At 37.8% G+C, this 26869-nt stretch overlaps 1 protein-coding gene across 2 annotated transcripts in view; it reads left to right on the forward strand.

The window, feature by feature from the left end:
* NGFR (nerve growth factor receptor) overlaps positions 1-20112 on the forward strand; it is a 77953-nt gene extending 57841 nt beyond the window's left edge. Inside the window, exons 4-9 of one of the 2 annotated variants that reach the window (XR_015740274.1) lie at positions 1228-1332; positions 2306-2434; positions 3582-3801; positions 6841-7001; positions 10946-12248; positions 18694-20112. Coding sequence is in view for 1 of the 2 variants with exons in the window: in XM_087917408.1 (XP_087773534.1) it covers positions 1228-1332; positions 2306-2434; positions 3582-3801; positions 6841-7001; positions 10946-11247 (917 nt within the window). In the remaining variant the exon portion in view is untranslated. Of the gene's footprint in view, positions 1-1227; positions 1333-2305; positions 2435-3581; positions 3802-6840; positions 7002-10945; positions 14942-18693 lie in introns of those variants that run through there. The other variant, XM_087917408.1, reaches the window with a different exon arrangement.
* The last annotated feature ends 6757 nt before the right edge of the window (positions 20113-26869 follow it).

Here is a 26869-nt window from a genome sequence, read left to right on the forward strand (position 1 = left end):
ATAACTTGCTGAATACCACCTCTGGCTGGAACACATTGCCTGAAGATGAGTCCATAGTCCATATTGCTCTGATGTCAGCTGTTCCAGGTGGGGGTAAAATTATGCAGGCTGCAGGGCAAGATGTTCAACTATTCCCTCAGGCATGGCCAAATTTCATAAAAACCACTCAAAAAAAGGAAGTGGCAGCCTGCAGTTGAATAGGAAACTCTTCTCTCCGTGTGGCATTTGGGTTTCTTCTTTGGAATGAAACAATCAAAAGACAGAGCTTGCCCCACCCAGACACCCACATAATGTTAGATGAACAAAAGGTGCCAGAAAGGATATTATGGGACAGGTTATTTTTTTCTTTTTCTTTCCCAAAACCTCCATCACATTTAGAGGCATTAAAACAGAGTTTCTCCATTTTGGCAACTTTAAGATATGTGGACTTCAGCTCTCAGAATTCCCAGCCACAAAAATTGCCAAGGTTGAGAAACCCCTACGTTACAGATTATCTTGAAAAGAAGGAACACATTTCTGAAGATATTGTGTGGGATTTCTGACTTTCTAAGGACCACCTATCTTGTTTTGAATCTGACCAGTTAATATGATTTACCGGCAAGGTTTCCATAGGGACTAAGATCAGAAATGTTGAGAAAAAGCTTTCTGATTCCTCCAGAACTGTGATTGCTTACCTTTCTCTTAAGAAAAACAAGCACATCTTGACCTTTATTATTGTTCCCAGTATTTTATTGGTGTAATGGTTTTGGAATAGTTTCACTCTGTGATTTGATTGCTATCTTATTATTTTAATTTGTTTTGGTTCTTAACAGGAAAAATGATACATATGTATATTTTGTTACCAAAATGATTTAGTACTATAGCAGGGGGCTGGGGAAGTGATTTGTTCAGGGCTGTTCAAATATACCTAATGTGGCAGTCTGTATTTATTACAGATTAAGTTTAAATGACAGGACATCAACTTACTTAAGGCCATAAAGCAAATTGTGTGGCAAAATGAGAACCCTTCACATCTGCCACTCTTCAGCCTGCCTTCTGAAAGAGTGTCACATGTCTGACCTTCTCATCTACTTTTTCTTGCAAGAATTATGGTGTGATGAGAATGTCTGTGTACTCACATCTGCTTCATATCTTACATCTTTAGTTAATTGTGATTCATTTCTAAACTTCTCAATTGCCAAAAATTTCTCGTTCTCTTTTCTAAGTTATTCCTGGTTTTCTTGGCAGCAATTAATCCAAGATTTGCGATGACAACCAAAGTCCCGATGGATCCTTATACCAGCGATAGAAATGCAGATGGAAACGCTGATATAATCGTAGATATGGAACACGGTACCTTGTTTTCCTTTTCTTACACTGCTGAAATAGTTCTTCATTTGCTCAATTCATCTAACTCCCACAAGGGCTTTACTAGACTGCATGAAATAAATAAAACCGCGGACTAAAACAACAACTCAGGGAGGTATTGTTCCAAAAATTTTCTGGAAAGAAGCCATAGATGTAAATTTACCAATAATGATCAGAGTTAGAGTTATCACTTTATGGTGACTTCTCTCCTATCTTTAGTAGTTCCAACTGGTGGTCATAGGAAGGAAGTGCTTAAGCAGGTCCCACAGAACTCAAAGTTCTCCCTGAATGGAGCCCTCCCCTTTGTTGCATTGACAAGTTGTTGCGTTGACGACTATTGTAGTGGGCTTCTGATCCAATTATAAAAGTCCTGGTTATTACTTTTAAAGAGACGTAACACAGGGACATATCAGGCAACATCTTGTCCCTCTTGAATCTGCCTGTCTGATCCTTACATCAAAAGTGGGCAATTGAGAATTCCCTTCCTCAAGAGGTATATAAATCATGGGACACACGGCAAAACTTCTTGTAGTACCTTGCATTTTTGAATCTCACTTTTCCTGAAGTTACATATGATCCCTACTATTCTTATATTTCATAAGCAAGTAAAATCAATCCATCTTCAACAAACCATTAGCCCTGGTTGACTGTGGGACCATAGAAACTTTACTGAATTAATGATTACATTGTCTTGATGTTTTCTTTTCTTTTCTTTTGTTTTCTCCATTTGGTCCATTCTCCAGAGTCCCTCCATATTGGAGCAGCTATAAGCCTTGTTAAATAAACAAACAAAATTCTTTTGAGGGAATTACATTGTTTCAGCAAAGATGGGGTGGAAACTTTTGATCATGTTCACACTTGCTTAATTACTGAAATGTTAATTAAGTGATGCATTCGTAATTGTCTCACAGTTTTTCACTCTCTTTTGTTAAATTCTTCCTTCTTGTTTCCTTGGCAGCAACTAATCCACAATTTGCAGTGGCAACGAAGACCCCAATGGATTCCAATACTAGTGATGCAGACCCAGGTGTATTCATAGTACCCGATGTAGTCACAGACCCTGATGCAGTCATAGATATAGAACATGGTATCTTGTGTTTTTTTTCTTACACTGCTGAAACGGTTCCTAATTTGCTTAGTTGGTCTCACTCCAACAAAGATCCCACTGAAACCCTTGACTGCATAAAATAGTTAAGACCACGGATTAAAACAACATTTTTGAGCCCTAAGGAAATTATTATTCCCAAGCACTTTGGAGGGAAGCCATATAAGTGAAAGTATAACTAACCGTTATAGCTTTATTTGCAGGTAATATAGTATGATGTGATTGCAAGTACTAACAGAATCAGTGACCTCATTTTGAGACAAAAAAAGAACTTCTTTTAATCCCCAGTATGGAAATGTTCCCCCAGCTTTACTTTATTCTATATTTTTAGAGTGCTTATGATAAATATGGATATACAGTAAGAATGATTAAGACATGAAGCAGATCACTAACTATTTGCAAATGCAGACAAAAATACCTAGATTAGTAAAGAAAAACATTTGTATATTTCTGTTTCATAAAAAAAAAGGTGTCTAGGCCCCGAGGGAATTTTACATTTTTCAGAAAGCCAAACATTTTGATGCATGAATTGCCCTGATGATTAAATTAATCAACAAATAATTTTTCAACTTTAACTCAAAGATAGAGAATGTGAAGGACCTAATTATCTAGCATTATTCCAGAATGATTGAAGCTACATTCCAATACTGACTTACTAATGATTAAAACTCATAAAACCCAAAGGTCTTTCTTATTAGAAGACATTATATGAATGCACAACCTAATATATATTTGTATGTTGTCATACAAAGCTCTGATTTTCTATATAGACATGAATCTGTATTGTTGTAGTGGTGGTTTAGATTATTATCCACTACCCAAATTCAGGAGCTCTGGGTGGTGAACATAACATTTCCTTCTCTCTCTTTTGTCTATCACAAACTTGTGTGATAGGGTGGATAGTGAAAGGTCCAAAGTCACCCAGCAAGATTTTATGGCTAAGTATAAATTTGAACCTGTGTAGATTTGAATCTGGATTCCCCAGCACTAGCCAATATCTGAACTATTGGCTTTTGGATCACTAATATTATCGTTACAACATATATGTAAAGGAAAATAGATTAACCTAAATGCAGCCTCATTTTGCATATTGTCTCCATAATTATTCTTCTGTTTCCTTCCTTTCCAGATTTTTACCCAGGGACGCCCAAAAGTCCCTTTCCCATTACAAATTTTTCAGAGACTCTGGATATTTTGGAGACCACTATAATGAGCACTACAATGACCACTATTATGGGCAGCTCCCAGCCTGTCATTCGAAGTGGGACAGCCGATAACCTCATCCCTGTCTACTGCTCCATTTTGGCAGCTGTGGTGGTGGGTCTGGTGGCATACATTGCCTTCAAGAGGTAAGTAGCACAGACAGTCCAGAAGACAAATGTGCAGGAGGAATTTTGTGATGGAATGTTGTGATGTGCAAGAGGAATGCAGTGACAGGCAGTGTCTAAAGTTGATCTTGCTCACTGTCTAGATGTCCTTCAGTTGTTCAAGCTACTTCCTGTACCTGTTCTAAGGATGTAATTTTGGCTGACCATGGCAAAACAATTCATGATTAGCACATTTTGCAGTTAAAAACTATAAACTCCAGCATAACAGGACACTATGAGATTTGCGTGCAACTCTCATTTTCCTTTCAAAGAAATAGCATGTAAAGTGTCATATCATTGACTATCTTGAACAGTCCTCTAGGGCCTAAATACTGTTGTTTTCCTGCAACCCCACATAATTTGCAAGCAGGGGAGGCTAAGAGACAAAGGAGAAAAAGGTAGCAGCGGAAGAGGAAGCCACTTTGTGAGTATGTGCTTACAACAGGCGCACATTTTTCATACAGTATTGCAGAGAATATTTGACCTTTAAATATAATTCCTAGGACACTCTGAAGAAAGTATATGGGGATAGAATGCAAATTGATTTGATTTATTTTCATATGATGATTATTCTTCATATTTTAATAATTTCTAATAAGAATCTTTTGGTGGAGCTCAGGGGCCATGTCTCTGGCATGCAATAGAGAAGAATGGAACCATTCTCTGTTCCCATCCTCCTTCTACATGTATTTTACACCCTTCCCTTAAGCAATAGGCATCTTTATAAAGGCAATTAGATGTACTTCAATAATTTCAGAGCTGGCCACATGCGATTATCCTTGAGTGGCAAGCATCCTCTAGAAATAACCAGGGGTGGGATTCAAATTTTTTAACAACCTGTTCTGTGGGCATGGCTTAGTCAGTGGGTGTGGTTTGGTGGTCATGTGACTGAGTAGACATTGCTTGGTGGTCATTGGCTGGGCGTGGCCAACTCAATATCACTCACATTGAGGCACGCATCTCCTCATCTGGCCTTTCATGACTGTGGGGATGCTGCAACAGTTGTAAGTGTGAAAAACGATCATAAGTCACTTTTTTCAGTGCCATGGTAACTGTGAATGGTCACTCCACACAAGCAAAGTACCAGCAAAGGAGGGGAAAAAACCCTCCAGAGAAGTTCCTGAGATAGGAAGCCTAATCCTGCCAAGATTACTGGAGAGTCAGTTTCTGTAAGCAACACCAGAATGTTTCCTTCCTGCCTTCCCTACAGGATAAGGCCAGTACTTTCTTCTAACAACCGGTTCTCTGAACTGCTTAGCATGTTAACAACTGGTTCTAGCGAATAGGTGTGAACTGGTAGAATCCCACCCCTGGAAATAACTGTTCAGGATAGAAATTTCTAAGTTGTTTTTGTTAGAAATTAGACCCTTCTGTTGTGGTTAGCCAGCAGTAGGTGCAGATGGCTGAGGAGAGCGATGACTCTGAGGAGGGGCCAGGACCATCAGGGAGTGGGCTGCTGCCTTCAGAGATTGTGGGGGCTGGCAGCAGTGACGAGGAGGTTCCCGAGGAGGCTGTGCCAAGTGCACGTGCACGAAGGACGTGCACGTGCACGGGAAAGAACAATTACAGCAGCACAGGCAACTCGAGAGTAAGGCTGCAAGGTAATGGCCCCTCCCTCAAGAGGATAAAAGGCAGGTTTGGAAAAGTGTTCTTTGCAGAAAGCAAAGAAGCTCTGAAGCTCAACTTGTGGACATCTTAGTTTGTGTTTGGTGAATCTTGTAAATTAGTTCTTATCTCTGGGTTTGGGGCAGCATTGAGAACACCTTGGGCAACCTTAAAAGGTGGGGGCTGCTGCCTTTTTCTGTGTTTGCTCTTTGGGAACCTGGTTGGGTCAGAACACCTTCTGAGGACCAGTCCAGGAATATCTTGCCTCTAAAATTGCCATTTTTTAAGCTATTCTACACATATGACCATGAAAGATTAGGAAGATGATAATGATTATATCCATGCTATGAATTATTATCTCTGGCTGATTGCTTTAGCCCAAGTGGTTGATAAAAGAATAGAAGCAAGCCAAATGTAAGTTGGTTTGTTGTTGTTTTTTTCTATGACTGATAGACATTAGTCCTTTTTGCAAGAATGCTGTTTTTTATTATAAGATAAAATGCATTATCTTATTTCTCAAGCTCCAATCCCTAAATATAAAATATTCTGCTTTTAGAAAGCCAGTTGTCTTGGATTACATTGGAAAGTATTTCCTAAAGTATAACCCAAAGACCCCATGCTCCTGCCTCTTCTTCTTTCCATTGATGCCTACTGGACTTCCTTCTCCAAGAATGCAAGTCGAAAATAATAAGAATCATATGATTGCTTTACCTTGTAATCAACAACAGGACTAGACTGGGCCTAGGAAATGATTAAGAAAAAGAAAATAGGAAATAAAAAAGTAGATTATTTGTGGATCCAAATCCATCCTTTCCTCCATCCTCCAGTTCAAATATATTGAACCATCTATATTAGATGACATCATTACATATACCTGAATCACTTTATCTATTTAGGAGTTCATTGACTCAATTCCAAGCTCTTATAAAAGTGGTTGCTTGGTCTCCTGTTTCATCATGGTTGTGCCCAGTTCTTTCTAAGAAAGCATCTTAGTATGGATGGGTCCTCCAGATTTTGATGGACTATATGATTCCTTATCGCTTGTCATGTTTGCCAGGGCTGATAAGATTTGCAGTTCAGTAGTGATTTCTGCCCTATCCTAAGCATAAATGTATGTTTTTTCTTCTGTATGAAGAAAGAGAGCTAACCCTACAAATTCACAATCAGTGTTGGCAATTGCAGTGACTTTCAGGACCCAGTATCAATGAAAGCACCCTTGTCTGGATGGGCAAATTAATCCACACAGCAAGAGTTGTGTCTGGACAAGCCTTGAAAAGGTAGCATTCACCACGCCCAAACTTCATGATTTGTAGGAAGGAATTAAATCTTGATTGCCCTGCCAATTTTGTAGTGTACTGTGGGTCAGAAGAAAGAACAGGTATCCTTGACTCAACTGTCAAAAATTTTCACCTCTAGGTGGAACAGCTGCAAACAGAACAAACAAGGTGCCAACAACCGTCCTGTCAACCAGACACCTTCCCCAGAAGGAGAGAAACTTCATAGTGACAGCGGCATCTCAGTTGATAGCCAAAGCCTCCACGATCAACAGCCACCAACCCAAACAGCATCTCTACAAGGCAAGAGGAGGGGTCAAGCTGAACCTGGGAGGGGAAGAAACCAAAGAGCAGGAATGCAATTCAGAAAGACAGGAAAGCTCTAATTACCAGAATATACTATAGCCCTGGCAGACACCAAAAGGACAGTTAATCCAAGAACTATCTACTTTCTAGATCACATCCCTTTTGTTGCTTGTCCTGTAAACCAACCAATGAAATCCCAATTATAATTTGCCCTGGGCAGATAGCAAGCATATGCAAGTTTTTGTTGATGCAATTGTAACTAACAAACCAAGTAAAATTACAATGGGGGAAATAAGCAAGGTAGGGCAAATAGCTGTATTCCTCTGCCCCCACGACTCACATTTTTCCAGAAATATCATATTTAGTGTTTTTCCATTTCACTCCTTTTAGCACATATGTCAAATTAAATTCATTGCTCTGGAAATTCTACTTTTAGTTTATACTAAAATTTATGTGCATTGTAGTGCACGTTGCTTTTTTTGTTACCTATTTTACTTATATACACCATTTTTACAAATAATTATCTAGTATAATAGACAATTAGTAATATAATATATTTTTGTATATAATTCATGCATTTTGGGTTAAACTTGTCATATATATTTTAATTGTTGGTGATCCCTAATGCAGTCTTCAGAGATTTGAAAATTGGTTTTGGTCTATGTTTTATTTTAAAAATGCAAAATCTGATCATGTTACTTTTAAAGATAAAGCTAAACACATTTTTCTCCCATTCCTGGCAAGAAAGCTGGTCTTCGCTATTTTATAGATACCAATACAAATCCAAAGTGTGGAAAATTATTAGTTTCTTTAAAAATACTATAGGACACTGCTTGATGTTCAACTTAGATTTCAGCCCCAGGACATAGTTTGGAAAATCCATTGTTGTTATTAGAGTGCTTTCAAGTCTATGTTGACTCCTGGAAACTGCTGGGACAAATTCATGCAGGGTTTTTTTTTGGCAAGGTTTTTCAGAGGTTTACCATAGGTTCCTTCCTAGAACTGAGAAAGAGTGACTGACCCAAGATCACCCAACTGACGTTGTGCCTAAGGTAGGACTAGAACTCAAGATCTCCCGGGTTCTGGCCTGATGCCTTAACCACTACACCAAACTGGGTCTCTTGCCTGTTATTCTACCATGTTTCAAATTATTTATGCTAGAAGTACATATGAAATACAAACATTTGCAGTATAAAAACAACAGCTCTCAAAAGTATACTTTTTTTTTGCTTCCTACACTAAAAGTCAAGATCAATTTTCACTCCAGATGGATGAATTTCTGTGCAATTGGCATGAAAGTTAACTTCTATTAGGCAAATAGGTATGGTCATTAAAACCATATTTTCCTAGTAACTGGGAGGCATTTTATACCTTAGAACATAAAACTAAATTATTCTTGTAAAAATTATGTCAAGTCTCACTCTACTTCATGTGGACTATTTTGGGTTACAAACAAACATTTTTGAAAAAAATCAACCCAATAGTTTCACTTCAGGATTAGGATTAGGGACATAAACCATTGAGATCATGTTTTAAAAAAATAATTTATGAAAAATAAGGCACTTGTTAAATATACAGCATGAACCCTGGTAGCACAGTAATTAGAATGCAGTACTGCAGGCAAACTCTGTCCATAGCCTGGAGTTCGATCCTGACCAGCTCAAGGTTGACCCAGCCTTCCATCTTCCAAGGTCAGTAAAACAAGGACTCAGACTGTTGGGGGCAATATGTTGACACTGTAAATCTCTCAGAGAGTGCTATAAAGTGATATATAAGTCTAAGTGCTATTGTAGTGCAATTGCTATACAAGGTTTTCAATAACTCATAGTAGATGAGATAAGTCGCCTACCATTGCAATTCTGTCATCCACTAGTTATGACTCATTCTGTGAGCCCATTTTTTCCCCCAGAAGGTTTTACTAGGTTGATATCAACCTATGGCATGAGGTTTATATTGAGAGGGTGAGCATTTGTGGCTTTTTGATCCTTAGATCCTCCGCTATTCCACTTCACAATTTCTACCTGTGCTCTTTGAAAACAAATAATTAGTAATAATCTCACTTATCATGATAAACACTAGTTAATTTGATCATAATGTATGTAATAAATCATAATGCCAGTTTCATAAAACTTAGTAAGCCATAAATTATAAATTACAGTTCATAGATCATACTAAGTCAAAAAGAATAAGCCACGTTTTTCTTAAAACCAGTAAATGGAGCAAAGAGTAAGTAAGAAGTACTCTCTTTCTATTTTTGGAAGTCCATGCCAACTGGACTATTATGAGTAAATGTTAATATGAAGGAGGAGGAAGGCTCCCACAAGATCATATGCATGTGGAAGAGCAGTGCATTATCTCCCAGTAACTTTTTTGGGTCATTGGTTTGGTTTGAATGCCATTCTTGGCAGTTTACAATAGTAAACAATGTAATAAAAACTGCATGAAGACTGAACTGGGCCCAAAGGGTCTTTCAAAATTCTCTAACATAGAGAATGAGTATGGGGGAACTGGATAGATCATTTCTTTGACTTTCTCTAAGTGAACAAAGAGCTCTCCTACAAAAGTAGGACTTCTACTCTGTGGAGGAATGAACATCACTCCTGAAAAAGCCACATGAGAAGAATTTTGGCCTGAGGTTTTCCCTTGAGGTTAGTTTGGGGTATGAGAAGCCAAGAAGGCTGGAGAAATGCATTTAAGCCCAGCCCTCTGTCACTTCTTAAGCTCAACACCACCACAATAGTTTCTTCTTTGAACTTCCCCTGCCTGATTCTGGGTTTTCACAGGCAGCCCTGCCCTCTTTTTCTGCTCTCCACATGTTTAGCTGGGAGGCTTAAAGATAAGTTGAACAAGGATTATTTTAAATGTCATAGCTCTCCATGCCATCTGGAATCCTAGAACACACAGCAAGACAGAAGCCTATCCTTCAGGCTAAATGCTCAGTGCTTAGAAAGAGCTGTATGGAAAGGGTGAGTGAATAGTTTTGTCCTTTATTCATTTGTAAGCCCACTTGTGCTCAGATGATGATCACTCAAAATTTGGAGACAGCATTCTTTCTTTCTGCAAATGAATTGGGATTGTACTAAATAAGAAATCCCGGAACTAAAATCAATATTTATATATTTTTAATTTGGGAGATTTTAGAATGGACTGGTTAAAACATTAATTGTAATACAGGCAAAGAAAAAGTATCAGACTATTAAAGGAGGCTTGAATGTTTATGTCTGTGAAAATAATGGTGGATATAATCTTACCTGAATTATTTAGAACAATTCATATTCTGCCTTGCCCCTTGAAGTTCATGAAATTATCCAGAAAAACCTCCATTCAAATCTTGAATATGGTTTTCCTTTGAAAGCATATTGATCTGTTTATTATTTCTTATAAATCAAAGAACACAAAGATCAATAATTCCATGCTTTTCAGAATGTTCTAATGCTATTTTTAAAAGATACTACAATATGTGCTAAAAAGAATATTTCATCAAAGGAATTTTACACGAAATGCAAACAGACATTTTCTGTGAAATGCATCTACAACATGTGTGTGTGTGTGTGTTTGTGTGTGTGTATTCAGTTAGTACAGAAATAGGATGGAATAAATTCACATGAAACTGACTTGGACCAAAAAAACGCTGGGTCTCCACAGTAAAGGACTATCTATGGCTCCCATAATAATAGCTAATCATTTCCCCATTCCCTCCTGGATTTTCCCCCAGGAGCATGCACAATTGCTGAGGATTGTTGTGGACAATTAAAGGTATTTATTTTAAATTTGTCACATTGTTCTGTGGCATTGTGGGGAATTTAAATAGTTGGCTTCCAGTCAACTATTTCTAGCTAAAACCATCTTTGGGAACATGGAAGGCAAGTGAATGACTTGCATGAAGTTATGATCTTTTTTAACCTTTCTCTATCTATCCCAAACTCATTCCTCAATTTCAGGTCTTAAAGGAGATGGGAATCTTTACACCAGCCTGCCCCCTAACAAACGTGAAGAGGTTGAAAAGCTGTTGAATGGTTCCACAGAGGAGACATGGCGCCACCTGGCTGGAGAACTAGGCTACAAGGAAGATCACATAGACTCCTTTACACAAGAGGAATACCCCGTTCGTGCGCTGCTTTCAGATTGGTCCAGCAAGGACAGTTCCACCATGGATGCCCTTTATTCAGCCCTGCGCAAGATCCAAAGGGGGGACATTGTGGAAAGCCTTTATAGTGAATCCACTGCTAGTTCTCCAGTGTGAAGGAGAAAGAGAGGGCAGAGGCAATTGGAAGAGTTAGAGTTAGCTCCTCATTTCCCCTGTCCCACTGGTGCCACTTGGAAGAAGAACATGTGGAGTCAAAATAGAGCTCATTCTTTCTGGGGACACTGGAACAATCCTGTAAGCACTGATTTAGTTATTTTTCCCTCTCTGCCCTACTGTCCTCGTATTTTCATCCAATAGCTCTTGCTAGTAACAAACAATAAGACGGTAAAAGGAAATGAAAGACAAGAGAGGGAATGGATGTCTTGTTTATACTGTATGTGCTCCTTTAAATCTCCTGGACTGTTAGTGGATGGCTGATTCTGAACTGAGGCAAGAATGAAGAAAGACATCTGTCCAAAGCCAATTGCTTGACTTCCCTTTCAGGTGCCTCTGACATTTATCCCATGCGCTTCTCTCATGATCCCATCAACATCAGTTCTCTTTCTTCTCTTGCACATCTTCTTTCCTTCAGTCACCAGTTTATTTAAGCACATCTGAAATCAGGAGAAAGAAAAGAAAAAAAACCCAAGGAGACCAGCCAGATATGTTACAGAGTGATGAAGGATTCAAAAAAGGCAGAAATGCTAGGCCTGAAACAAGGAGACATATGGTGTTTAGAGGACAAGTGAACATTTGTTTTGAGGCAACCTCCTGAGGGGGTTCTGAGTGGGGAGAAAAGAAATGTGGACCAGGTTTCTAGCTATCAAAACTGACAGTATGAAGATCAAAGTGAGAAGCTAAGGGATGGAACCCAAAGAGAAAATAACAACATTTCCATCCAAGTATGGGTGACCACATCAAAATTATATTTGATCCCGCCCTTGTTTTCTTGTTCAGATGCATTCTTCTCTAGCTAATAAGGATTTTTTTAATTAAAAAAACCCTTTTCCATTTTTCTTTTCCTGAGTTTGACTGAAACCAGTAAAGTCATATAAACCCTTGCTTAAAGGAGCCAGATATGCCGCATTGATGTGTGGACCTAATCAGAAGCAAACAAGGCAAGTGGTCAGACATATACATTCATTTTCCAAGGGATGCTGCTTTGATGATGCCACATGCTGTATGTTCTTCTTCAAATTGGTAAACCAATCACTGTGTGTTAAGAAGCTGTTACTTCTGTTGCATTAAAAGGGCAAGCAAGCAAACAAACAAAAAATCCCTTAGTGGCCTTAATGCACAAAGCAGGGAGCAATCTATATGAAAACGTAGCTGCTCTCAGAGGTAGAATTTTGCTGAATGTTATTCCTGGGTCAAGTGATGTACAGCCACCAAAGCAACCTGCTATTTTCTGTTTTCAAATATTAGAGGGATATAAAAGTACTATGGGAATAGGATGGTGGGGAAATATTCTACAAGCTAACAAGAATCACCAAAAGCTCTTGAGAAAAAAAAAAAGAACTGGAACTGTACAATTCCCTTTCTCTGTATCTGTATTATAAGATTAATGTTGGTTTCTTTTATTCTTATTCTGATGATACTCGTATAGACTTTATGAAAACAATGGTGGCATTTGAAAACTGATAGGTTTTTAAACAGTTGACTGGGCCATTCATGGGTATTGTTTAGCTGCTCATCTTGTTTCTCTGATTTAAAACCGTGGAGAAGAAATCTCTCCATCATATGTATGCACGCACACGTATATATAAATATATACTTAGAAAGTAATGGGAATACTTCCTGGGGAATGTTAGTTAGGAATGCTAATTAATTTCCCTCTCAACCAAGAGATGATTAGGGAAGCTTGGCAGTCTGCACTAAGTGTTGCTATTCTAATCACTTTTCTGTCATCATACCAATTTTAATGGTTTGCCTCACCAGAAAACTTCTATTTTAACCTTGACATTTTTGCTGTCAACAAACCTTAGTAGCAATTTTAAATAGGATGGTACAACAGATTGAGGAAAGTTAATTACATGTTTGCTTTCTATTTAAAAACTTTTTACAGAACAACTAGAATCATGTCTTTATTCGTAGAATGTTGCTATTACATAACAACAATAATAAAGAAGCCGGAGGACCAGCTAGTAACATATCTAATGAACTCCCAAAAATTTTAGAAAGAAAATATGGAGATACATGGAGGTACTTGTGGCCTTGTTGATTTTGGGTCTAACTACTGGCCCACTTAGCTTAACATCCTTTTCATGTCAATTCTGAAACCCAAATTCCTTTTTTATGGTATGAAGGGCAAAGAGCCTGGACACACAAAACAGGCACTTTACCTCAGAAATCCAACTCACAGTCTAGTTCAATCTCTTGGTATACAATTTGGAGATAACTCCAATTGCCCTTTTCTCTTTTTGTAGAGATATGTCCCTTGTTGTGTGGTAACTATCCCAAAAGAAGCAAACAGAGTGCCAAATGTTTTTGCTTTTCTTGAACATGCAACTCCATTAAATAATTCTACCTTTTAAGATTTACTGCATTAAGCCCTTCATTTTTCTTTTGGGGCAACAAAATCCCCACAGAATAAGAGATGCAGGCAAGATAGAAACCCCACTGGAATTCAGGTTTCAGGTTATAGCAAACAGAATTTATCTTAGCAGGTAAATTTTGGCACATGACACACGAGTTGGAGCTTCTCTGCAAAAGAAAGGAAATCCTTCTTCTTCTAAATGCTATTCCTTATTATTCTGAAGTCAGAGTAGAAACAAGAAAACCAATCAATATAAGAGACTGAGTGATTAGTATTCTTGAATAATCAGGTATAAATGTGTTATATTGTAACTGTGTTATGCAACAGCTACATCTCTTCCCAAAATCATGTTTCCAACTGCATGATCCTAGGAAAAGATGGGACTGTTTTAAAATGTTGCAGTGACATCCTATGTTTGTACTTCAAAGCTTCTTTTTGGAATGAAATCAGAAATGTGGTACAGTTATGTTTAATATCATAACCATATGATTGATTGGGACTTGCATATGAAGACCCGTCTTCATATATTAATAACAAGGACACAATGTCAGTGAATAACAGTGCCTTTCGAGTACAACTTTTTCTTTTTTTAACCAGGAAGTTAAAGGATGTTGAATTCTTATGCTAACAACCCATAAAAAGAGATGAAAATGTGACAGGACAAAGAACTGTAGAGCCTATTTATTTGAAATTTGGCCTATTTTATCTGGAATAAATTATCCTGAATAGAGTATATCTCTATATCAGAGCCATGCTTAGTTGAAAAGATATGTGTAGAAGAGAATAAAATGGGAAAATGACGCTTTATTATAAATCATTGTTGGCATATGTCTCCATTTTATTCACTGCGTTGAACTGCAATTGGGCACAGTAAATCTGTGGCTTTCCTTTCCGTTCAGATGCCAGAATACCCAGAAAACTCAATAGTTCTTGCTAGTCTTCTGCTAGAGGATTGAAGGAGAATAATTGGTTATTTTCTCAGGGCTACTTAAAATGTGTATGAGAGAGTCTGTATATACCCAATACACACATTTCCAGGTGAAGAATCCATGTTACTTAGGGAAGGCAATTGTGTTTCGAGATTTGGTGGATCCAGGAAAACCCTTCCACAAAAGGAAGTTTCCAATGTTGAATTTCTTCCTTAAAAATTAGAACTTTTTCTCCATTCTTGGTTAAACGATAATTCGTAGTTCAAACTGCTTTGCTTCTTCATTTGTTTATGTGAGGGTTTTATATCTTATCCCAAAATACCGAATAAATACTTCTCTTGACTGACGCATTGCCTGATTAGTAGCAGAGGTGGTATTCATCAGGCTCTGACCAGTTCTGGAAAACCGGTTGTGGAAATTTTGAGTAGTTTGTAGAACTGGCAAATACCACCTCTGACTGGAGATTTTCCAGTACCCTTCCCCTGCCATACCCACTAAGCCACGCCCACAGAGCCGGTAGTAAATTTTTTGAATCCCACCACTGGTTAGTAGGTTTCACAAAGATGGATTGAAGATCTAGTCCCTTCTCTTCTAAGTTGGCAAGGATGGATGACTTAAAAGAGATTCTGAGGAGAAAAAGGACACATGTGTGACTGTAAATGATTTTGTAACAGCTGCATGGCCAGCTGTACATGTGTACTGTGCAAATATGAATAAGCAGGCATAGTTGTGCTCACAACCTTATGTATGTATTCCAAAAATCCGATGAAGAAAGGGTACGCTATATTAAGTGTTCAGTTGGGTTTTTTTTCCCCCTAGATGCAATTCTTGCATTTCAAGAGGTTTGAATTTCTCTGCCCTCATTCTTCCCTATGCCCTGAACCAAACTGACATCACAAAGTATCCCCTAAATTTTGCAGCCCCTCAAAGTTTACTTTGCAATCAAAAAAGACAAACTGAGCAGATTTAGATAAACATGTCTAATGGGCCTACAGCTGTTCCAGACATTTCAGTACAGACACAGATGTTAGCTTTTAATGATAAATGTTGGAGTCCATGGCTTATATTAAACTGTTATATGTGTTTGAGTTTATTTCAACTAATTGATGAATTATGATTAGCAGCTAATCAGTTTTGGTGATTAGCCAAGACTGCATGTGGTTAGCTAGCAACAAACCACTTTGAAGGGCAGCACCTTTGTAGAGTTATCATTCAACAAAATCATTCAGTTTTATGTGTTGTATCCATGTTCTTTTTCACAATATGCATCGGCTATTTAGTATATGGGTGGTCTTCCATCCAATTGCTGCTCAGATCCAAACCTGTTTACCTTTAGAAGCTCAGTTGAAGCAAGAGTGCTTTCATAAACATTGATTATAGCACTAGTAGAACATATTTCTTCAGATGTGCGCTATAAAAAAATGGAACTAAAGTTGATTTTCCATTCCCTTAAGAGACATTATGGCTTTTTCATGCATTCATCCAATTGTATTATTTCATGCCTAAGTCCTTAGCACTATTCTTTTATGTTTTTAAAGATGTAGCTTTGACATAATCAGGGACTTAAAGCAGCTAAACCTAACCTAGATAACCATTTAATATCAATTTCTTTTGTAATATGGTTCTGTTTTTAAATTTACTTTTAAATAGCACCAAAATATCTTCCCAGCTCTGTCACAGCAAAACACTGCTTATATGAAAGTTTTGAAGAGTTCCTTTGATGTCATAATGCAATATGTTTCCAGATAGAACTATTTTAACAAGTAGTCAGTGATAAAGTCTGGAACAATATTTTTTTTAAATTGTTAGCTTGGCTTAATTTTAATGCAATATTTAAGCATTAGAGGGATAATTTTTAAAAAATTGAAAAATTACTATTGGTCATATTTGCTAAGCTATGACTGGAAAGAATATTCTTTCATTAGTAACACACTTTCATTTATACATAATTTTACTTCTATTTTATTATAGACCAGAAATGTGTGTGTGTGTGTGTGTGTGAGAGAGAGAGAGAGAGAGAGAGAGAGAGAGAGAGAGAGAGAGAGAGAGAGAGAGAGAGAGAGAGGGAGAGGAGAGAGGGAAGAGGAAGAGGAAGAGAAAAAGAGGGGGAGTGAGAGAAAAGCAATTAAAAATGAATGATGGTGAAAAGGGCATCTAGTTAAATTGCAGGCAGGATGATGAACTATTACATCTTTTGGTCTCCCCAATCTTTTTTAAATAAAGTTTATTAGTTTATAATATAAAATACAAAAGCAAATAGTAGGAAAAATAAGGGAGGAGAAAACAAAAGGAGAAGTGTAGAAAAGCAGGGAAAAAAGAAAAAAAGTGTTGGCTTCCGACTCCCTCTGGTGCAGTAGAATAAAACAGTAACATCAAACCTCAACTCTTTACTTTTATGTAATAGTATAAACTAACCACTCCAGTAACAACAAATCTATCTAATCAATAAAATTCAAAAATCCAAGTTTTATTTTTTTCCACCTCAAGCACGAAGTCCAGAAGCAGTTTCCAAGTAGAAACAAAAGTAATTATGTTTTTTTTCTTTTATCAAAACAGTAAAATTAGCCATCTCTGCTAATTCCATTTACTTTTGCAGCCATTTGTCCATTGTAGGAATCAAAATGTCTTCTATCTTTGTCCATAAAGTAGTCTTGATGCACTCAACGTATATAACATCAAAGTTCCATTCCCCACCCGCCACCCCAAATCTTTTGCCATTAAACCAATCTAATGCCATACACTTTGTTATTCTTCCTCTACCTCAACAGTCATAGAAAACACCATATACAAAATTCAAGAGAATTCTAAATGAGAGGTAGAATTATGTAGACACCATCACATTGGAGAAAATAAGTTATGGTTACAGTACAATAAAGCTTTACTGGAGAACAGCCTTGGTAGTTCCAGACTGTAATCCAGGTATCAAAGTGCAAGTAATGTCCCAAATAAGAGCATGTTATTTGAAGCTCCGTACTACTATAGGAGCCGAATGACTTGATCCCATGTATTGGCCTGAGTTCAAATTTCCCAACTCAGGTCAATTTGAGAATTAGAAGGAAATCCAGTGGTTAGGATAAAGAATCAAGGTCCTCTACAACGAGCCATCTCACTGAAATGTTTAATAAGGGGCAAAATGCTAAATACAATGAGAGTAATTATTGAATCCAATCAGTGCATTTTGTCCTGGGCCTATTCATTTCTTTATCTTTTTGATTTGTCCATTTTATGGAAACTGTGCTTAAACACCCTTTAAAGGTTAAATGTGGTGCTCAACTTGAAAAGGGTCACATTCCCTATTGTAAGTTGTTTTTCTCATTTTTTCTTAAGTCTAAATGAATACACTCACACTGCAATGAAACAAACTAAACGTTAAAAAGTATAGTTACTTATCAAGTACATCTAAATTATGTTAAAGTAACCAAAATGTCTTTACAATCCCCAAGACATGTCATAATTTTTGACCACTTGTAATGTTTGGAAATTGAAAGTTGAAAAATTTGGCATGCCCTATACAGTAATTTAACTAATGCACTGTTTTCATATTTCACACAGAACCATGAACTAAATGGGCTGGATCAGAGGTTGCATTTAGCAGGTTCTGACCAGTTCTGGAGAACCGGTAGTGGAAATTTTAGTAGTTCAGAGAACCGGTAAATACAACCTCTGACTGGAGATTTTACAGTATCCTTCCCCTGCCACGCCCACAGGACCGATAGTAAAAAAAATTTAATCCCACCACTGGGCTGGATCATGCAACAGCATCAGGCCTGAAGAGCAAACTAAGATTATTACTAATCAGGCTTGGGAGTTTGTACAAAGGTAGCCACTAGGTATTCAGTGGTAAAGCATATTATCTGAACACAGCCATTTTGGAAGTGATGATTTTTGCATTAGAAAGAGAAGGTGTTTAATACATACTAGAAGGTCCTTGCCTCAATTAAAACACAAATGTTTTGAAACTTTTTATGTGACAAGCACATAAAAAGATCAGCACTTCAGTCAAACTGTTGTGACTGTTAATGGTGAATTTCTTGACACCCCCACCCCTCAAATGCCCCTACATAACTTTTGGCATTTTTCCCTCTACTATTTACCTAGAAACCACCTAAAAATAATACACACAATGCCAGCAGGTCAAAGAGTGGATGAACCAACTTTCTGACTCCAGAAGCAACGACTTATTTGAATCCGTTTCTGTCTAAACTTCAAACCTCCCCCTGCAGAAGACAATCTAAACGGTAAGTAACAGTCATTGACAGAAGCACCCAGTACCAGAATGAGGAGAGCTGCCCAGATGTTCCTTATTTAAAAGTCAAGTTTTGTTTTACAACTTGTTTATGTGCTAAGAGATACCCAAGGTTGTTTAATTCTGTGTTATTATCTTGATCAACCATTTGTAAGCAGATCTGAAAGTGGAAATCTTTCATAATCTCAACATGGAAAGGAGATTATGTGGTTATTCCCAGGAGATGGGAAAGGCTCTTTTTATAGGCACAGGAACTCATGCTCCACTGTGGCCATGGAAAAAGTTTTCTTTTCATCTTTAACCAATTGGCAAGCTTCAAATCCTCATCTATCCATCCAGCCGCCTTATTTCTAAATAACCAAATTTGGCTCAGCACAGTGCTAACAGATTAAAAACGACAGCAGGAAAATCTTGAGTTCCTTATAGGGAAGTGATTTTATATAAAAGTGATGAAGGTGAAACTAACATTAGTTTTTGAGGCAAATCTTTAAGAACACCTTTTGAATCCTTTCACACATGAAACAATGTACAAATGTTTGCTTGCTTGTTTCTATTTTGAGCCTGCTAGAGTCCACAGCAACTCTGGCCAGCTAACTCTGGCCAATTAAGATAACTCTGGCCAATTATTATTATTTTTAATCAACATATTTCCAAGAAAAAAGAATATAGGTGGGAAAGACTTTGGGAGATGGGGTGAAGAGATGCTGACTAGGCAATGATGAAATAAGAGAAGGCATAACTTGCACTCAAAAGATACCCTTCCTAGTTTTTCAGAATGTAAGGAAGATGGTGAGAAATTTGTACTTTCAGACTTGCAAGATTCTGTTAATGTATCCTTATAATAAAGTAGAATTAACTCATCTGGTATGTTCTTTGTCTGTTATATCTGGTAAGACTGACAACACATGATAGAAGACAGAAACAGGAAACCAAAGGGCTCAACCACCATCCTTATCCAGGGTATACAAGATAACCAGTTCTTTAACAATTTGGGGAAAGCCAAAAGGGCAGAAACAGTATGGTTCCCTGGGACGATATCATTTCATAGGACAAGAGACATCAACAAGAAGGTGCCCGTCCAAAAGTGGGCTGCTTAATGGATAGAACGTGGACCATGGCCACTTTAGCTAACCTCATTGGATGGGTAGAAACATTACATGTAGTCCCTCAAGTAAACTGAGTTTTTGTCATGAAGGTCTTCTATAATGGTGTGTGAGAATGACCATGGGAGACAGAAGGAAGAGCTGCAGACCAGGAACAGTCAGATAAGGAATGGGGAAATGGCAAACATCTCAGAGGGGACCTTCCCTAGTTTGCTGGAAGATAAACACAATGGGGGAGAGATGTACTTTTAGATGTACTTGCAAGATTTTATAAATGTAATCTTACAATAAAGTTAGAGCTATTAATTCTGAATGTGCTTCTTGTTAGGAAAACTTTGCAGACTGAAAACTTCATAGATGATATTCAGCAACTTGAATTTTTCCCCAATTGGCAACCAATGCAGTTCATGAAGCATGTAGTTGAATGTAAACATATAATTTGCTCGTGCTGTTCAAGGAAATGCATGAGGGCAGGATTGTCCACGGAGGAATCCAAAAAGTTAAGAGGGCAGGCACAACCACACAATTAAAATTCCATAACTTTTTTACATGCAACCCGATGGTGGCCATTATCTTGACTTCAACGGAGCTAATTCTGGCGCAATTACTTGTTCAAAACAATACACCACCCTATTCAGGTAGAGTATCATGGACCAAACATAGGCAAAAAATTGGCTAAGTAATGAAAAACCCTTTCCCTCTTCTAAACCTATGAAACCTCATTTTTCTCACCACTGGGTATATGATATCTCCTTGTTTTATTGGCAGCACCAATAAATTGTGCCTTAACACTGGATTTTCCCCCTTCTTGATGGTGCACAGCTATCTTTTGAGAAGAGTTTAAAAATAATAGAAAAAGATAGAGACAAGAAGAAGAAGCATGATGGGAACCAAACAGGGAAAAACAAAAACAGATGAGCTGCTCTCCCAAGGTGGTCAAATAGGCAGGAATCAGGAGACAAGTATTTCCGCTATCCCCAACAATTTATAATTATTGCAGGAGGCAAAAACATTATCCTCAGAAGATGGAAATGAACATGAGGCTAATACCAGGTTGGAGAAAGGAGAGAAACAGGAAAGGTCAAAGGATTTCCCCTTCTTTGGCAGTTTTATAGCTTCCAAAGGAAAAGTAGAAAAATGAATGAAAGAAAAACATCTTACATCTGGTTTAATTAGATTCACCAATTGGGCCAGTCTGGTTCTTGCTGATGAGCTGGATGACATTTCCCATTATTCCAAGCTGGCATGTCCAGTGTTGAAGAAAGCTTTCAAGTGAGGAATAGTACAGAGAGTATTTGATCACTAACAAAAATTGGCTAGTTTTATTTTAATAAACATCTGTGTTGTTTCCAGTTGGACAACTCCTAATATTACTGTCAACAGAATTTCCACAGCTACTCTATTCCATCTTTTGCTCTTTAACAGATTATCATTTTTTTTTCTTTGCAATAATCTTTGCAATTATATTTGCAATAATAAAGGAAAATAATCTAGGGATGATTGGACCTACCTTGTCCTTTAAAGCTCTTGCATGTAGCAGAAAAATTGCAGAATAAAATCTTTGAACCAGAGGATTGATGTCCCTTCACATTTCTTAATTCAATCATTCCATGTGAATGAATTGTGCTTTGAAATCCAATGCCACTTCTATTAGCTGCAATGCTTCATGAATGCTTAGCCAACCTAGTTCATGTATTATTGTAGTTGAACTACCATAGCACCCAGAGCCAGAACCAAATACATCATGTAACATGTGAACTGAGTCATTCTCTCTTTTTCTGCCTCTCAGGATCCACTTGCAAAACTCCTTCTTTAGCATCATAACTGATTTTGAACATCCTGTGCTACCATCTACCCTATTTACTTTGTGACAAACTTTAAAAAAAAATTATTCCTGATTCTCCATCAGATTCTCCATATTTGTCCTAGAAAGAGAGAAATGGGGCTATATCTAGTAAGATGTAATAATATATCTATTGATATCTCAAATGGACATTTGTGACTCCATAAGTCTTGGAGCAGGCATCCTTGGGTGATGTGGGATTCTCTTCCCATGATTCCCAGCCACTGAGGTCAATTGAGCTGCTGTCTTGAATACTGTCTTGAATACTATAGTATTACACACTATAATACTAATACTATAAAGGTTGTTGCAGACCAATGCACCTTGAAGCAATTGGTTGCAATGTAAGAAGTACAATCCAGTGTTTGGAATAACAATATTTCATTCAAGATAGTGAAAAGAGTGAAGGCAAAATACAATCTCAGTAGAAGCATTTCTGTATTTTGAATTTCCTTGCAGATTCTTAATTTCAGTGAACATAAAAAAAAGTAGTGAAACAAAAATACATGGTCATAGGGTGTGACTTAGAGACAGAAAGTGTTCACTGGAGTCTTTTACACTTGGTCCTCTCTATCTTGATTGGGCTTTAGACACTACTCTTTGTTGGGTCTGTATTATCTCAGAAAATTTTTCACTATCAAAAAGGGTTCACTTCTTGGTTCCTTCCCCCACCCCCATTTCTCCTTTCTCTTATTAGTTTTTAGGATGAAAAGGCGAAGGCAGAGATGGAATTGAGTCAAGGAGTCAGGCAGTGAAGCAGAGCTGTGTGCTTGCCACCCCATGTGCCCCAAGGCACAATCTGTCTCCCAGATGTAGAAAAGAGCAGTTGCATTCCCCAGTAATGCAAAACAGGTTACTTTTGCAAAGCCTATAGAGGCAGCAACATGTCGGCTACATGCCAGACTGCAGGTCAAATTTGCCCCCACCCCGCACCCCACCCCGCAAAATAGTGCAGATTCATGTCTTTATAAACACAGGGGCCGCTCAAAGCGAGAAGGGCTTGATGTGGAGAAGATGCAAAGATCTGGTAAGAAGATCCCTTGTCACTCTTTTCCTAAAGTGACGGGAACTTCTGGGTCAGATTAGGAGCAGGTGAAAAATTATTCTTAAATTAAGAATTAACAAGCATTCAGATATTCATTTACTAGCAAAATGGAAAGATGAGATTCTGAGTGAAGTTTGAATGTGTGGGAAAGCAAATGAAAAGCAACTCTATTTGCTTCTCTATACACACTTTCTAGAATGCTTTCGGGTTTAAAGTCCTGTACATTCACACACATTTATGGTCTTGAAATAGACCATTGCTATATCCATCCCAAACCTTGACTTGCTCCTCATTTTTAAAGCTACATGGAAGACGTGTATACTTTAGCCATTCCACAGATTAACAAATAATATCATTTGGTTCATTTTTTAATAAGAAGTTATTACAATTCACCAACTTGGTATGTATATAATTTCGTATGTATGAAGATTTGAATGTGGGAGCAAACAAACCTTAAAGATTAGGGTTAATTTGTAACCAATCTCTTTAAACCAAAGAACATCTGAGCAGAACAGGGAATTAAAGTAGATTAACAGGAAAGGATCCTTAACCATCATGTTTAATCATCCTTAGTAGAAAAGGCATGTTAGTTTACTTGTTTGTTTTTATCCCACCCTTATTATTTTACAAATAACTGAAGGCAGCAAATATATGAAACATACCTTCCTCCTCTTATTTTCCCCACAACAACCCTGTGAGGCGGGTTGGGCTGAAAGAGAGATTACCAGAAGCAATGCCTATGTCAAGATATAAGGAGATCATGGTAGTGAATATTTACAGAGATGCAAGGGGGAGATGAAGGCTGTAATGTAGTCCAGGCCATTTTTAGCCCTAGGGCTAGAGTGCCATCTGGATGGATTGCCCAAAGTAGCTTTCCAGGATATCAGGCTGATACAGAGACCTTGAAGCTCATTGGATAACTGTAGCACCTTAGTTCAGATAGAACACTTTTAACTTCATTCTCTTATAGGGTTTTTTTTTTGTGAAGAATTGTGTGCATATTTAGCAAGGTAGGAATTTCAATAAATATGGAAAATAATAAAACCCACAAAGGAAGTGGGCAAAACAATTTTGCCTCAAATTCTAAAGTGCTGTCTGCACAAGTCTGGATGGGAAAAATGAAGTGAATTCCAACTCTTATAATCATTTTAAAAGAGAGAAAATACTTAGACAACTTCCAGGATGGAGTCAAGTTTTGCCCATGTTGCGGGCAATACAGATGATGGTTCCCCAACTGTTTTTGATGCAGTTCCCTTTGGATCAAAGTAAATGAGGATTAGAAACTTACTGATGTAAAGAAACTGTCCAAACTGTCTTGAGAGTTCCTGGGATGCCATTTCAAAGAACCATTGGACAATAGCTTATGCAGAGAGCCTGCGGCGTATGTTCTCTTTGCTGCTTGAGTATGTCTTCCCAAATTGGTCAGTGCAAGAAAATAAACACAATGATACCAAAAACCCAAACACGGGCGTGTAAGTTATGTTGTTTGAATACATCCTTACAACACATTGAGCAAGACGTGGCTAGCATGGGGTGATTCCTGCTCTCCTAAATCCCAAACCTCAAATATTACTCAGTCTGCACTGCCTTATTTATTATACTTCATCATGACACAACAACTTCCCCCTCATGCAGGAGCCTCTTGTTTGTAACCTTCAGAAGAAATACCCCCTGCCAACTGAAGGGGGGAGTGTTTTCAACAATCTTTCTTTTCTCTCTCCCTCTCCCTCCGAGAGAGAGAGAGAGAGAGAGAGAGAGAGAGAGAGAGAGAGAGAGAGAGAGAGAGAGAGAGAATGATTTGGCTCAATTGCAGACAACCCACATCCAACTATGGCTTTGTGCTGTAACTCACTGCTTCTTGACTCACATTCATTTGTACAAATCCCTTTGGGCATTTGGCATTTGCTCTATAGGGAGTGGTTGTTTTTCCACCAGCGAGGGTAGCTAGCTAGCATTTATAGGATGCTCAGCAAGAGTCTGCAGTTGAAGAAAAGAGCAGAGCAACATCTTTGTTCCTCTTTGGGCCAAGATTTTATAAAAAGGAGGAATTGTGCCTCCAATTCTGTCCCCTTTCTGGTTAACTGTATTCTGAATATGAGTTGCTCTCTCTAGCCTAGCTAGTTTGGTGGCATCTAGAAATCCTGGACTGGCCAGATGAGAATTTTTCTACTAAAATAGCAGGTTACTGAAAGTGGGGCCTCTCATAATTCATGCCTACCTGAGTTGCAGAGATGCAAACTTACAATAAACAAAAAAAAAAGTGCTTTATCAACTTAAAATGATTTATCCAATAAATAGGAGTTTCTACGATCCCAAGGCCCCAAAGAACATTGTGTTATGTTCTATTGTAAATCTCATCATGCTGCAATCTACAATTTTCTTTCTTGCCAAAAACACTGGGAAAAATCCAGAGGCTATCTGAGTCTTTAATGGAACACTGTACTTTGAAGGACAAATATGGGGTCGCCTCAATCTTTACCGGGATTACTGAAATTTCCTGTTTGTGACATTCCAGGCATTTAAAAATAATTACAACCATTCTGTCCTTGATAAAATGAGGAAACAAGGAACACATCAGCATTATCACCATCACAATTCAATCATAATACTTTATTGTGTGTGTGTGTGTGTGTGTGTGTATATATATCTATATCTATATCTATCTATCTATCTATCTCTCTATCTATCTATCTATCTATCTATATCTATCTATCTATCTATCTATCTATCTATCTATCTATCTATCTATCTATTTTCTTAAGTTTTCACGGGTACTTACATGTATGGCATTTAGCTTCGTTCGGGTATTTTCCCATGTCATTGTAGTTGTGCTTTTAAAGTTGTAGCAACGTTTCAGCAGAATCTCATCTGCCATCATCAGGCTTCTGTATAGTGTTCATTTGTGAGTCAGACTTTTACAGTGGTTTCAGATTTAAATTTGGGGAAGCCAAAAAAAATCTAAAAAATGGTTTAGATTTCCAGTGAGTGGGCAAGGAAGCTTTACGGAATGGCCAATATAATTTTGGAGCCTTAATTTGGGCTGAAAGTGACATACATGTAAACAACCATTGCAAACTTAGTTGCCCTGCCACTCAACCAACACCTGTCACCAACCTTCTTGGCTGAAACCAAGTGTTCACTTTTCTTTCTTTCATGGCTTATAGCATTGGACAGCAAAAAAAGGGGCAATCCTCCTCTTCCATTGTTTTTAAATAACTTTGCTTGCTTGAAAAGACAAATCATTTTTGTTTAATCCAATCCATTGAATAAGTGTATAGAAATACATACTCAAACTTGGCATCTAAGCTACTTTTCTTCTTTATGCAGTCCATCACCTATAGAATATACAGCTTGCATTTTATTTCTCCTTTATTTTTTTTCAGCTGGGAGATTGGCTTAGATTGAGGCAATGTGGGAATTTTATTCCCAGCACAAATTAAAAGAATGGCTGCGAAAGGAAATGAGGATGTATCTAATTCACAGCTCTGTGGTAGATATCTGTCACGTTTCAATTTTAGCTCCTTCTAGGGAGAAATCTCACTGAAGCAAAATTGTTCACAATGTCAAAACATGATAGGGTTAGAACATCCCAGTCCCAGAGATGCAGTTGGTGTCGATCTCTGTTATAACAGGGATATTCAAGCAAATTAAAAGCTCTTCCAGAAAGCTTAGCTTTTGTAGGGCACTTTCTCAAAAAATTATCTGAGTGAGCACCCATAAGAGGCTTGACCAAGTGTCAGAATCGAGGGTTCTACCTCATAACTGAGTCAGCAATACCCCCAATCTTGAGCCAGCAGAAAATTATGCTGGTTTAAAATTGATTATCTCCCGATTGTTAATTCTTTCTTTGCCATAAGTCAGCAAATGATGTTCTCCCTATTTATTATAGTTAAGTCAAAGAAAGGGATTGGGAAATTCTCCCAGGCTACTCTCACCCCAACTCTGCTCAAGCATTATCTGCTAGCAGGAAAGCAATGATCAATTGCTCTTTCTAATATGAAACAGGACAAGTTCTGTTGCAGATGCTTCAAATGAGA

The sequence above is a fragment of the Pseudonaja textilis genome, chromosome Z (genome assembly GCF_049901715.1).
Source record: "Pseudonaja textilis isolate UNSWEBS1 chromosome Z, rPseTex1.2, whole genome shotgun sequence".
NCBI classification, from domain to species: domain Eukaryota; kingdom Metazoa; phylum Chordata; class Lepidosauria; order Squamata; family Elapidae; genus Pseudonaja; species Pseudonaja textilis.